General features: G+C 46.6%; 1 protein-coding gene across 3 annotated transcripts in view; it reads left to right on the plus strand.

The window, feature by feature from the left end:
• XIRP1 (xin actin binding repeat containing 1) overlaps window positions 1–9,294 on the plus strand; it is a 32,211-nt gene extending 22,917 nt beyond the window's left edge. For all 3 annotated transcript variants that reach the window (XM_038173952.2, XM_027450370.3, XM_027450372.3), the window contains one exon: window positions 1,531–9,294. In XM_038173952.2, coding sequence (XP_038029880.1) covers window positions 1,531–9,222 — 7,692 coding nt within the window. In that variant the 3' untranslated portion in view covers window positions 9,223–9,294. The remainder of the gene's footprint in view (window positions 1–1,530) is intronic.
• The last annotated feature ends 5,540 nt before the right edge of the window (window positions 9,295–14,834 follow it).

Consider the following 14,834-nt stretch of genomic DNA (forward strand, 5'->3'; position numbering starts at 1 on the left):
TTGGTTCATATGAACAATTTGCATTTGACACTTGCTGCGAAATATGCTGATTTTGGTATTCTGGTGTTTTGTCTTGTTGGTTTGTTTTTAGTTTTTCTTTTTACTAATGTTCAATACTTATTTTTAGCCAGAACAATCTGTGTGTTAACAGAGTGAAATAACATCGCGCGCCAGTGCTTTGAGCAACAACTAATAATATTCCAGGCATAACTCTACAGACGTAACTCTAAAGGCATGCCAAGGATTAGCAGATCTGTTTACTGAAAGGAAAGCCACCAGGATTATAGTCCTTTTTAGATAATGATTATAGGCTTCAAATACCTTCCCTTTGGATAAATGTCAATCCAGTGCAGGTCACAGGTATTCAGTTCGGTATTCGGCTGATATGTGGTGAAAATTCCCAAGTTAAGGAGAAAAATGCAGAAAGTAAGACTCAAATGTAGGCTAAACAGCCAGTCCAGCCCATCATGACTGCAACTTTCGTTCAGTGCTGTACCAGCATTGCTCTGAAATCCAGCTGAATTCAGTCTGAGTGCGTCCAAACATAAACTGAGTTAGTTCACAGGCTAAGGGAGCACAATTAGAGAAGAATAATGCTTGAAAGAAAGGCTTAAAAGAATAGGAATTAAAAACAACTGCACTGTGACATGATCTAACAATGATATATTGCCTTCAGGCTCCATAGCAGGTGAATTACTCGTTCTTACAGGACAGGCTAAATGTGAGCAGTCTTAAGGGGACATCAGTTAGCCTCATGCCTGTCCAAGTGTCCAAGTCAAAAAAGTTTTACTTCAGTCTCTAACTGTGGAACCATCCATCTATTTTTATACAAATGATGCTGTGGGGTACATGCGGTGAGTCCAGCAGAAGAAATCATCATTCAAACATCCTTTCCCAAGCCCTCACTCCTGTGCCATGGACAGCTCTGGAGGTGTTACCAAAAACCCATCACACTAGCTGCCTGCCCCAAAATAGGATGTCCTCATCAGCTCACTTTCACACTTTTATTTGGTTCCCTCTCACCGTTTTATCCCTGAGACCTCTTCACAAATAGCTCCTTGGTTTTTCCTGGGGCCATATCAAATGCAAACTCTTTTTAGGATCCCACACTGCCCTGAACACTTGGGAGCAGGAGGCAGAAGTTCTCTCTTATTTTGCTACTCAGAGATAAGCTTCTTTACATTATCCTTGTGGTCGATCTCTCTTGCTGACAGTACAAATTGGGCCTCTCTGTTGCGCTGTAGCTGGATGGAAACCTGGAGAGTGTAGACTAACCACTGAGCATGCTCGGATTAGAGACCTTGCTTTAGAGCACATTGCTGTGGAACCAGATCTAACACCGAGACTGGAGTGTGTGCAGTGGTGTGATGCTTTGTAGTGCTGTGTGCTACTGAACCCAAGGTATGGAGCTCAGCAAGTGCATGGATTTCCCTTGCTGGGCTGGCTTTTACATTTGCCGTTCTCACTACTAATGGCCACTGGGCTCTGGGGTAAGAGATGATGCTGACGTTTACAACTGTTTCCCTAAAGATGGCAGAGGCTCAGAAATCATCTCAAGTTGCCATCAAGAAAATGGAAGAGGACTTACCTCCCCCTCCTGCCCTTGGCTCTGTCCAGGTCATCCCTCCAGGGAGCCAGGATCCCAACCCACTCCCTGTGCCTCCCCCAAAGCAAGCCTTCTCCAAGTTCTACCAGCAGCGGCAAGTGAATGAGCTGAAGAGGCTCTACAGACACATGCATCCTGAGCTCAGGAAGAACTTGGAAGAAGCAGTGACCGAGGACCTGGCAGAAATGCTTAATGCCGAAGATCCCAATGCACAGGGATCTGTGAACCTGGACAAAGTTCTTCCAGGAGAGGTTCAGTCCATGCGCTGGATCTTTGAGAACTGGGCACTTGACTCTATTGGGGACCACCAAGCCACAAAGAAGCTGACAGAGGAAGAGATCATTCCTGGTGGGGATGTGAAAAGTACTTCCCTGAGGTTTGAAAGCCAGTCGATCAACGGGGACAGTCTGTCAACACCAGCCAAAGATTCAGAGACAGACCTTGCTAGAGGGGATGTGCATACTGCCCGGTGGCTCTTTGAAACCCAGCCTCTAGACTCGTTAAACAAACTGTACTCAGATGAAACTGAAGTGCAAGAGGCAGTCCTCAAGGAGCCTGTCCAGGGAGGTGACGTGAAAGGTGCCAGAGAACTCTTTGAAGCCCAGTCCTTGGATGCTATCGGCCGCTGCTGCTCGGTGGAGGAGAAGAGCATCCTGCAGCTCAAGTCAGAAATCCAGGAGCTAAAAGGCGATGTCAAGAAGACCATCAGGCTCTTCCAAACAGAGCCCCTCTGCGCCATCAGGGACAAAACTGGGAACATCCATGAAATCAAGTCTGTCTGCCGAGAAGAAATTCAGAGCAATGCAGTCAGAACCGCTCGCTGGCTGTTTGAGACTCAGCCACTGGACACCATCAACAAGGACACTTCCAAAGTGCAAATAATCCGTGGGATCTCCCTGGAAGAAATAGGAAGGCCAGATGTCAGTGGAGCAAGGTGGATATTTGAAACTCAGCCTCTGGATGCCATCAGAGAAATTACTGTTGAAGAACAGGATTTCAAAGCTTCCACGGACTTTGTCACGGGGGCAGATGTCAGTAAACAGCGATTACTCTTTGAGACCCAGACTCTTGATTCTCTGAAGGGAGAAGATTCAGAAACTGTTGCAGCTAAAGAACAAGTCATTGGAGGTGATGTGAAATCTACACTCTGGCTCTTTGAAACCCAGCCCATGGAAACCCTGAAAGACAATTTTGAGGTGGGACGTTTGAAGAAAGTAGAGCTTTCAGCAGAGGAGAAGGGAGATGTGAAACAAAGAAAACATGTCTTTGAGACCTGTCCCCTTGGCAGCATCTCTAAGTCATTTGAGGAAGAAACTTCAGAAACCAGCAGGGAAGAGGTGGTGAAAGGGGACGTGAAGTCTTTCAAGACACTGTTTGAGACTCTCCCTTTAGACAGCATTAAGGAGGCTGATGCTGAGCCCATCACCAAGGAAGAGGAGAAGATTCCAGCTGGCAATGTGAAAGCTAACCAAATCCTGTTTGAGACTACACCTCTATATGCCATCAAGGATAGCTTTGGCAATTTTCATGAAGTCACCTCTGTAAGCAGAGAGCAGGTCATCAGTGGTGATGTCAAGAACTACAAATGGATGTTTGAAACCAGGCCTCTGGACCAGTTTGATGAAAGCACCAAGAAAGTGGACATAATACGGGGAATCACAAAACAGGAGGTGGTGGCTGGTGACGTGAGAACAGCCAAGTGGCTCTTTGAAACTCAGCCCATAGATGTCATCCATCACCAAGCCATGCAAGGTGAGGAACACTCCTCCGTGAAGCGGGAGATCTCCCAGCGGGGGGATGTAAAGACTTGTAGGTGGCTTTTTGAGACCCAGCCCATCCACACCTTGTATGAAAAGTCTGAAAAGAAACAGGAAGAGGATGTCTGTGTGCCCCAAGCTGATGTGAAGTCATACACATGGATGTTTGAGACTCAGCCCCTGGACTCCCTGAAAGGCCAGGAGGAGCAGTATTTGAAAGTCAGTAAAGCCTACAGTCAGGAGGAATTACAGGGAGTTGATGTCAAGACTGTCCGGCATCTATTTGAGACCGAACCCTTGGGCAGCAGCACCATCAGTGAAGCTGACCAAAAGAAAACCATGCGGTACTCCAGCCGTGTGGAGATACAGTCTGGAGAAGTGTCCAGAGTGAAGGAGTTCTTTGAGGCTAAGCCCTTGGATACAACAACTAAACCAACAGCAGTCGTCAAGGATGACGGGACAATTGAAGCTGGGTCTGTGCACAAATTCACTTGGCTCTTTGAGAATTATCCCATGGATTCCCTGAAGGACAGCTCTGAAGGCATCCAGGAAATCCCTCCAGAGAAAGATATCAAGGGGGGAGATGTTGGAGGCAAGAGGTTCATATTTGAGACCTACTCCCTTGACCAAATCCATGACAAAGTAGATGAGACAGAGCTCCAGAAGATCCAGAAGGACACCATGAGCAAAGCTAATGTCAAGTCTTGCACAATGCTCTTTGAAAGCCAGCCCTTATACGCTATCCAAGACAAGGAGGGGGGATACCATGAGGTCACCTCAGTGCAGAAAGAAGAAATCATGAAAGGTGACGTGAAAGGTGCACGGTGGCTGTTTGAAACGAAGCCTCTGGATCAGATCAAAAAGGAAGAAGAGGTGTTTGTGATTAGGGCTGTCACCCAAGAGGACATCAAGAAAGGAGATGTCCAAGCTGCCCGGTGGAGGTTTGAAACAGAGCCTCTTGACTCCTTCTCTGGGGGAAAGACTTCTGTGCCCAGAACAGTGGATGACGTGCAGAAGGGAGATGTTCAGTCCAACAAGCAGCTCTTTGAGTCCCAGCAAGTGGGCCAGAAGAAGTATGTGCGGATGGTCAGCGTCAGCGACGTCCAGCGGGGTGATGTGAGGACGTCCACCTGGCTTTTTGAAAACCAGCCTGTGGACTCCCTTCACGGGGATGCGGACAGAAGCTCATCAATCAGTACAGTGCAGAGAGAGGACAGCCAGAAAGGGGACGTGAAACGCTGCACCTGGCTGTTTGAAACCCAGCCCATGGACACCCTTAAGGACACAGAGGTGACAGCCACTGCTGGGGCCCAAGAAGCAATCCCCCGTGCAGATGTGAAAAGCACGACGTGGCTCTTCGAGAGCACACCCCTAGATAAATTCAGTGCTTCTGAAGGTAGTGGGGAAACAGAACTGAAAGAGAGGACTATGAAGGAGACTTTAGAGACACTCTGCACTTGCCAGGCTATTCAGCATGACGGGATCCTCATTGAAGCCAACGATATGGAGAGCGTGAAGATGGTGAAGTACCAGCTCATCACCCCAGGTGCTCCAGAGATCCTGAAAGAAGAGATCGTGGGAGGCCACTTGCAAAGGATCATGCTGCAGCTCCTGCACAGGACCAACGTGGAAGCCCAGAGCGTGCTGGTGGAGGAAGACAGAGAGGGCAAGATCAAAGTAAGCTCACTGCAGCTCTTGGACCAGAGTGAAGCTGTTAAAAGCAAAGAGGACTTGAGTGGAAATGTAGCTAAGGCTCTCCAGGGCCTCCTCAGTCAAGATGCTTCCATCAAAAAGGGGATGGTCTTACAAGAGACAAAGTCAGGCTCAATGAAGATGACCCTCTACTCCCTCCTGTTCCATTCTGTTCAGCAAAAAGTTGTCAAGGGGGATGTGAAGTCAACGATAGGGAACCTGCTGGCTTCTTCTCAGGAACAGAAGGCAACTGCAACTGTTAAGCGTGAGGACAATGAGAAGGGGAACGTCCAGCTTTTTGCGAGCTGCATTGAGAAGGGAGACCTGGACTATCTGAAGAACCTCCAGCAGGAGTCAGAGATACAGTCCCTCATCTCTTCCCAGGCAGAGCAGGGGGTGGATGAAAGTGTCCCACTTGTGCAGGGGGCTAAGATTCATGTCTTAGCAAACAAAGACCAAGCAGAGAAAGTGATTGCTGAGGGAGAGTCAGGGGCCATGGAGGGAGCAAAAAAGGTGTTCGTATGTGAAAGCGTGGGCAAAGAGGGGGCATTACAGAAAGAGGCCATGCATGCAGCGGGTGTGACAGGCGCCACTGTGCAATGTCTTGGGAAGCCCCAGAGCCTGCCCACAGCGATGGGAAAGGAAGAAATTTTGTCAGGGGGGCTTAAAGTAACTACAAAGTCAATTCAAAGGGTTGCGGATGTCAGCAAGAAGGCAGAGAAAGAAGAGTCCACCTCTGCTTCTTTGAAGGAACCCAAAGCTATGACACAAGGCACAACTCAGACCCAAGTGACAGTTGAGAGGGGTGAGGTGGCTGGAGAACACCAGAGTTTGATGACAGGGCCAGCCAGCCAGATGCAGCCAGGAGAAAAGGTCCTTGGGAGCGATCTTCAGGCGGCAATGCAAAGCCTGAGGCTAGCAACAGCAGAAGCAAAAAACATTCAGCACCACGTCCAAAGCAAGCTGCAAAAAAACAGGGAGGAGGTCCACAGGCAGCAGGCAGCCAGCATGCAGGGGACCAAGACCCTTCAGTCAACCATACACCAACAGGACTCTGCATCTACCACGCGGGAGAGCACCAGCACTGCCATCAGAACCACCACCACTAGAGTCCAGGAGGCATCCCAGAGCCACACAAGCATGTCTCAGAAGAGCATAGCGTCACACAAAAAGGTCAGTGCTTCAGAGGAAGTACAGGGAGGACAACTATTGAGCCAGGAAAACCGAGTTGTGCCCAGTAGAGATGTTAGCATTAAGGATGGCCTGTATACTGCCACGCCCGTGAAAACCTATATAAATCCTTTTGTTGAGTCTGATTACAAAGAGCAATCAGTGCAAGAAGAAAGAGATGTTATTATCAGAGGGGATGTACAGACAGCTATCCGAGCACTGCAAAGTGCCGCCACAGAACAGCGCCTGGTAGAAAAGGAGGATGTTGTCCGAGGTAATTTAAAAGCCACACTTCAGTCGCTGGAAAAGTCTAACGTTAATGTCTCCAGAGGGGATTTTAAAGCCGCTATGATATACAGAAATGCAGGGCAGTCCTATTCTGTGTGTAAAAAGAAAAATGAGACTCAAGTCATTAGTAACCAGACAGCTGTAGTGGCTTCAGGGTCGCAGGCTGATAATGACTTTCCTCCTCCTCCTCCAGTTGCTGTGATGAAAGCAGAACATTGCCCACCCTCAGCTAAAGCAACAGGAGAAGGTGCCCTTCCACCGCCAGCCTGCAAAGATGAAGCCCCAGGATGTTCTGCACCAATCCAGACCCCTCTTCCAACCCTCCCTTCTCTGTCCTGCAAACCCAGTGAGCAGAATGCTGCAGAGAAGCCCAAGATTTCTCCAAAATCAGAAATTACTGCCCCACCTAGGAAAAAACCTGTTCCCCCTCCAAAACCTGAGCACCTGTTACACGAGGCATATTGTGCCTCCACGATTAACAGCACAAGCAGATCAACCAAACCTGTCCCTCCACCACTGCCTCCAAAACCTCAAGGCTTGAGGGAGGTCGGCAAGCCAAAGCCTCCCGCTGCAGAGCTGAGATTAGGTTGTGTGGAAGTATGTGAACAATCAGGCCATGTGGAGGGACAGGCAAAATGCTGCACTTTGGAGTCATCCATGGAGAAATCTGTCACGGTTCAGGGTATGAGCCCTGAGAGAAAGCTGCCTAAAGACACTGCCAAAACCCCTCTTCAACTGGCAGAGGAAAGGTACAAAACAAGCAAAGGAAGACAGTGCAAGTCAGAAGTGGACAGTGCTAAGACTTCAAAGCCAGTGCAAAACGGAGTGGTTGGCTTTCAAGTCGAGCAAGGAACGATGAGTGGGAAAGCAGCAGCTCCAGGGAGCTGCCTGGGCAAGGTAGTTCAGAGGCATTCAGAGCTGTATCATCAGGAGGACAGGTTCTCTTCAGTATCACATCCAGCCTGTCCTGGTAGAGCACAGACCCTTAACGTGCCAGGACAGACTGAGCCAAGCACCTCCTCTGTGGGCCGCAGCACTCCTCCAAAGAGAGGAGATGACACCTCAAAAAATGCCTTGCCCAAGGTGGAAAGGGAAAGTGTGTATAATGCTTACATGTCATGGGATAGTCAGAGAGTCACGCAGCAGGTGAGTGAGAGGAGACAAACGAGTCATTCGATGTCCTTCCATCAGCAGCCAGTGAACCCCTCCAAGGAGGAACATCAGGGAAATAGTGGGCAACAGAAATGTCCCGATGGGGAGGCAGAGGCACCTGCTCAGGAGAAGCCAGCAGTGATTATGCGAGAAAAACCCAAGAAAGAAACCGAAGATGAACGTCGGAAGAGGCTGTCGGTACACAAAGAGGAGATCATGAAAGGCAATGTCAAGGAGGCAATGGAGATCTTTGAAAATCTCCGGAGACAGGAGGAACTGCAAGAGATCTTGACCAGGGTGAAGGAGTTTGAAGAGGAGACGAGCAAAGTGGACGTGAAAGCTCTGAGGAGCTTCTTTGAGAAGGTGCCTGACTGGGTGGTTCGTCAGAAGACCACCCAGGCCAAACAACAGGATAGGGCTGAGACACAGGCAAAGGACGATGCTGACAGCGTCTCCTCAGTAGAGCTGGTTTTTGGGGACCTGGAGAGAGCAAGTGCTGAGATTATCCACCTGAAGGAACAGACACTCGCCCGACTCCTGGACATTGAGGAGGCTATCAAGAAAGCTCTTTATTCTGTCTCTAGTCTCAAGTCTGAGTCAGACATCGCTGGGCTCTCTGGGCTGTTCAAGGAGTCTCTGGGGAACACCCAGAGCTCTGTGAGCAGCAGCAATATCCGCAAAATCAGCATTGTCTCAAGCAAAGCCCGGCAGGATGGAGCCACGGTGGAGACAGGGGAGGCAGCTTCTGGAGGAGGTGCAAAGGTGGCAGAAAAGACCGAGGTAACCAAGTCAGAGCTAGAGGTCCCCCGCCTTGTTCACCCTCGTGTCAGCTCTCCCTCCTCACCTTCCTACATCTCCATCGAGTCTGCTGCCAGGAAACCTGCAGAATCACCCAGGACAGCACATTCTCCACGGGACATGGCCTCCCCAGACTGTCCTGATGCTCCAGGAAAGAGGGATGCTTTTGCTCAGGACGGTTTTAGCTCCTTCAACCATCCATCCGCAGGGTCTGCTGGGCGTGATAAGGCTCCCTTCGAGAAGAAATCAGAGCCCACCCAAACAAACACCGGGCTGAACTCAGTGAAACAGCACAACCTTGGAAACACCAACCACCAGGTCAGTGAGAAAGAGAAGTGCCCTCCGGACACCTCCAAAAACAGCTGTCACTGTGGGATGAAAGGAGGCTTTCCAGAATATTGCTCCCTGAACACCCCCAGCCCACAGAACCCACGGAGGCAGAAAAGCATCTTGGAGCTGCAGACAGGGCCTGATGGGTCCAAACTCTACGGGGCCACCCGGACTGTCACAGAGCAGTACGAGGAAATGGATCAGTTTGGCAACAAGATCATCACTTCGTCCACCACCGTCACCAAGCAGTCTGAGACACAAACATCCTCCACCTGCGACGTGGTCTCGCACCCCCGATATGAGGTATCTGCCTCACCCCTGTTTCGGAGGTATGTGAAGAGCCCGGGTGAAGATTTCCACACCAACGGCAGCTTCCAGGAGCCAGGAGTGGTCTTCGTCACCTTTGGCAACTCCAAGCCAAAGAAATAGAAGATCATGAATGGCAAGAGAGAATGGTGTAAAGAAGAAAAAAGAAAGTCCACAATTAAAAAAAAACAACAATTCTCCTAGTTTATCCATGTTATACACAGGGATTCATCTACACCCTAAGGACTTCTCAGGGTCATCGTCTTGGTGTTTGCCTACAGACAGGACACAGTGACACTGTCTTGACACTGGAGGGGAACAACAAACCTCGCCTGGACAAGCCAACAGACCCGGTGCTGCACCACACCCCAGAGCCCTGACACTGTTAGAAGCACAAGGGAAAAATCCATCCATGGGCATCTTAGGGCAGCTTTTTCCCCTTAAAGTACTATTTTTGGGTGTTGGGGGTGGTTCAGGCTTCTCTGAACTAATTCATAAGAAAGGATAGACAGAATCAGATGAAGAACTAACCAACCTGGTCATTGGCAAACAAATACCTATATGATATCTATCTTTTTTATCTAATTTCAGTACAGAATTGCCGAGAAGGGCATCCTAAACACACATATATGTATATGTACACATACTGACATTGATGGGTGGGTTGGACGGGTTTTCTCTTAGGCGTTAACAAATAAAATAAAATAAAATAAAAAAGGAAAAAAAAAATCTCTAATTGCTGACACTACCACAGGTGGGGGGAGGCATTTAACAGAGTTAATTTCCTAGAAATACTTGATGCTACTGAAAATTGTCACATCAAGCTCTACAGCTATTATCAGTGCTGTTCCTCCAAAGAAAGATTCAAAGAAAGATGCTCTAGATGTGACAGAATTGTTATTGCTTTCCTTTATTTTTAGAATTGTAATTTATTATTCAATATATTCAAAAAAAAAACTTATTTTAGATTTTCCATGCTTTCATACATGTTTATTGTTTAAATTCATTTTGAAACTTTGTAAAGCAATTTTCTTTTTATTATGACTTTGTTTTGTACATTCTCAACTCATGATTTTAGATTTTTTGTGGCTTTTTTTTTTTTTAACTTTTACTGCTGCGTTCCGAAGGTAAACATTACCTCCAAAAATACTTCAGTCTGCTTGACTTTCTTTTGTTCAGTGCTTGTTTCCTTTCAAAGTACCTAAAAATCACCTCCCAATGAACCGGTTGAATCACACATTAAGAGCATTCTGAGTCACTCCAGTGCTTTAGTCTGTGTCTTTGTGATGTGGGTGGGCTATTAGCCCTGTGGCAAGCATTAATGAACCAGCCGCTGCTTGGTGCTGGTACCTCACATCACAGGCTGGCCTCAGTTTGGGAAGGAGATAAGCTAGCCAGGAGTTTGCTCCATGTATGGGAGAATGTGAGGAGCCTACAGAGCCACTGGATGGCTTCTCAGGGGGCTGGGTCCTCGAATCACGGAATCACAGAATCATTAAGGTTGGAAAAGCCCTCCAAGATCATCTGGTCCAACCACCCCCCTACCACCAATGTCACCACTAAGCCATGTCCCCAAGCACCACGTCCAACCTCTCCTTGAACACCCCCAGGGACGGTGACACCACCACCTCCCTGGGCAACCCGTCCCAGTGCCTGACTGCTCTTTCTGAGCAGAAATGTCTCCTCATTTCCAGCCTGAACATCCCCTGGCACAACCTGAGGCCATTCCCTCTGGTCCTATCACTGGTTACCGATGAGAAGAGGTCAACTCCTAGCTACCACCAGCCTCAAGCTACTGACTTCTGGGTCTGTGTGTAGACTTTCTGGTTGATCTACTCCATCTCTCAGTGCACCATTTTACCTTTCAGCAAAAAGGGACGATAAGCTCATTAAAAAAAAAAAAAAAAAAAAAAAGTTTCAGTGAAACATTATGGTTAATAATTCTTTTTTTTTTTCCCTCTGAGGAAAAAGAGCTCTCACTAATGACTGAGGAGCAGGACAATGGGGAAGGGGGATGGTTTCAGAGCATACCACTTCATATCACTCAGTTCATAGCTAGGTTTTTAAATAGCAGATATCATCTCACACCACGCAATACCTTGTCCAAGGTGTTGTAGACTAGACAGGTAGATTAAATCTAAAATTGTTATTAGCCCTGGGGGAAATGCAAGATCATAATACATAACCTCTTCAACATCCCTGAAGGATTTTTACTAAGATTAAAATTATGAAAAATGTGTTAAGAACAAATAGTACCTCTCTGGTGATGCCTTGGCATTGCTGACTGAGAAAACTGGGGAAGATCTGTCATCATTCACAGAGGGTTTAAGTCTAAGAGTGGTAAACCCTGAATAGCAGTGGTTGAAAACACATTCCTACCATAACAGGTTCCTGGCAGTTTTGTCTGAGCTTTCTTGGCCCTTAGAAATGTTCTTGAGGAGGATAAAGAAAAAATGGTTTGAGCTGCAGAAGTTCTGCTTCCCCGTAGAAAAGCAGGCAAGTACCCAGAGCTCTTTGGTGTGCTTCTAGGACCACAGAAGCTGGAACGTGGCACATGCTGAAAGAAAATTAAGAATGTTGTTTTCTGTTCTGCCAAAGAATATACCAAAGGTTGAGGTAAAAGAGCAGATCACCATAAACTGAATTTCTCTGGTTTCAGGGAATCAGAACAAATAACTGCTCAAACCTCCCCAATTCTTTTAGTAGGACCAATTGTAGAAATGGGAGAATTGGCAATTCTGAGTTCCTCCTCGTTTTTTTTTTCTACCACCACCTTTTTATAATCTTAGTTTGTTTCAGGACACCAGTAACATGTTTGTTTCATCTCTTTTTAAGGACAGACACAGAGCAGTTTTAGTAAGCTCCAAACAGGTTGTTTGGGCAATGAAAATGATTCCACAGGAACTCAAATAAACCCGAATATCCTGCACTGCCAGAGCTTAAAAATAGTGATCTTATTGTTTGTGCTTCTGGTTCTACACTGTTTCTAAATATCTCAATGAGCCATTTATGAGGCTAAGATTATTTGAGATGCATTTTTTTCATGGTATTTCCATCAGCTAGGAACCAAAATATCATGAGGAGACAGATGCTGCATTATTTCAGCACCATGCATGGCTCCTCAAAGCACTGAAAGAGATGGAGAAAAATAAAATACAAAGATTTGAAACTCAAGTATAAGTTGAAGCTTGCAAGGTCTCTACCAAAACAGCAGAGTACATACAAACTTCAAAATACCAGATGAGTTGCCATAGGTTTCCGGGATCTTTGGATACAACGTGATATTGTTCACGATTCTTTGTCCTAGCAGGTCACTGTATTCTCACACAGTTTGTTTTAGGCAGATATTTTCAAGAGCAAATTGGTTGGATGAACTACTTGTAACAGTGGACAGGGGACAGATGACCTTGTCTTGGCCATACCTCTGGCTGGTCACAGGAGAAATTTAGCTGCCGATCCAGCTCATGAAATAGTAGCCATGAAATGTGCCACATTTGAAGTTAAGTGCCCATGTTGAGTACAATCCGTCCCAACTTCATTTCAGCCACTGGTCTCCGTTAAAATGCTTAATCTTAGGGCAGAGAGCTTGGTGCTCACAGTCTTCTCCACCCACTGATAACAAAAACATTTTTCAGGCTGATACTTTCCTACCATAAAGATTTTAATGTACCTAGAAAACAAACAAATAAACAAGCAAACAGACATCAAATGATGAGATATAAGCCAGCTGCCACCTTCAGCGTGGCAGCAATCAGCAGCGTACTGAAAGCCTTCCAGCAATAATCCGTCACCATTTTTCAAAGTCTTAAGATAATTTCCTTGCCCACAGTGCCATTTGATGGCTGCTAATCACCTCCCCATCTACCAAACCGTTAGTGAGGCTTATGCCTGGGGCTGGTAAAAATACCTCTGAAGACCAGGAGTATTTGCCACGCATCAGTGAGCACTTAAAATAAATTTCCCTGGTGTCCTCCCTATAAAAGATTTTATCCTGCATCCCCTATAAAAGATTACCCCACTTTGGGAACACGCTGCAGGAGTACATGTATTTATTCACAGCTACGAGCAGAGTGATCTTGTTTATTTGCTAAACAGCTCGGCTTCCTTCCTTGGTCATGATTAAAGGAAAACATTATTTTTTATATGGCAGAAACACGTCAATAGTTACACGCTGCTCTGCCAGAACACACCTTGGTGCTCCACGAGAGCTCATCACTGTCAAATGTTTGCAATACTACCTAGATGTAACCGTGATCTGTATCACAAAATACATCAAAACAGCTGGATGCAAATCAGTCCAGTGACTGAAATTTATTATGGCAAGGATCAGCACTCCATCATCACAAGTGATGCTGTGTTTATGCCCATCACCTCTCCCTGGTTTTTGCCAAATAGCCTGCTTGTTTCCTCCAGTGAGCCAACATCTGTGCCAAAGATGCAGAGCTTCAATTTCCCTTTGAGAGACCCACGAACACGGTATCACTTCCCGTCTGTATCCTGCTACCATTTTCCACTTGGAACATCTAGCTCTTTGCACAAAAGCACATTTCAGCTTCACCTTCACCAGCCCTGCCCTCCCTTTGGCATCAGCACAGTTCTGCAGCCACGTTGGTGAAATTTATCTTGCCTAATTGTCTAATTCTCTCCAGCTGTATGGGCCTTATTTTATTGTAGCTTTATCCCCTTCTAGATTTCATTAGCTGGGTCTTCACTGAGTGTACTGTGAGCTTAGACACTTATTACATATGTATGTGACAGGACGATGGTCTCCTCATTATAGAGGATCTGGAAACGCAGAGGTATGTTGAGATCATTGAAGGCTGAAGAGAAGATGGAGCTTTTGTTTGGATTCTTCCATCTAGACAGAGGGAAAAACTAAAGACATTAAATTCTTCTTCTTGAAAGTGTTGGAAACCAAAGATGACTTGACTGCACTGGTCTGTTCAGCCAAAAAAAAAAAAAAAAAAAGAGGTAATTAAAATATTTACGTCCACACAGGCACACATTCCAAGTGTCTGCTGCAAGTAAAAGAAAGTGCTCTGGTTTCCTTGTTAGCTCATCTCTCGAGATATGCTGTGTGTTTCTGATGCAAAAATATCTTTCATGCTTCCTCTGTTCAAGTCTAAAATCTGGCCATCAGCCCACACCGCATAAGAGCAGGAAATTAAATTTGCCTGTTCTCTAAGCTGACTGTGCAGAAATCCGGGATCAGCACATGTTAACAAAAAGCGAAAGGGAGACAGCACCAGTAAAACTCTATCAGATCAAACTGGGGCAAAACAGACCATAAGAAAAAGAAAGAGACACCCTCGTATGAGGTGATATCAGTACCAGGAGCACTGACCTAGTTACAGTTAGGATAGAATCAGATGGATTTCTTCTGGGGCTTTGGCCAGGCTTAACTTGCAGAAGACCTCACCAGGTAAGCTGAGCTTCTGCTTTGCACCACAGCAACACAGAGCCCACAGAGATATTCACACTGCTGCCCACAGCCTCTGACCACGCAGACAAGCTGGAGCTATTTTTGCAGATAGATAGGCTGATGTCCAAACTTTTTAATTCCTTTTCTCCCCCCATGAGTAATATAGCTGGTGTTGGCGATGCTTTCCAGAGAGATTCCTTGGACTCTTCACATAAAGTGGTGTTTGAGGAATCGGGTCATGGTGTAAAATTTAGCCCACAGAGTAAACCACCAGGTTTGTGGAGCAGCTGGAGCTGTAATACTGAGACGTGCT

This window comes from Anas platyrhynchos, chromosome 2, assembly GCF_047663525.1.
Source record: "Anas platyrhynchos isolate ZD024472 breed Pekin duck chromosome 2, IASCAAS_PekinDuck_T2T, whole genome shotgun sequence".
Classification (NCBI taxonomy): Eukaryota; Metazoa; Chordata; class Aves; order Anseriformes; family Anatidae; genus Anas; species Anas platyrhynchos.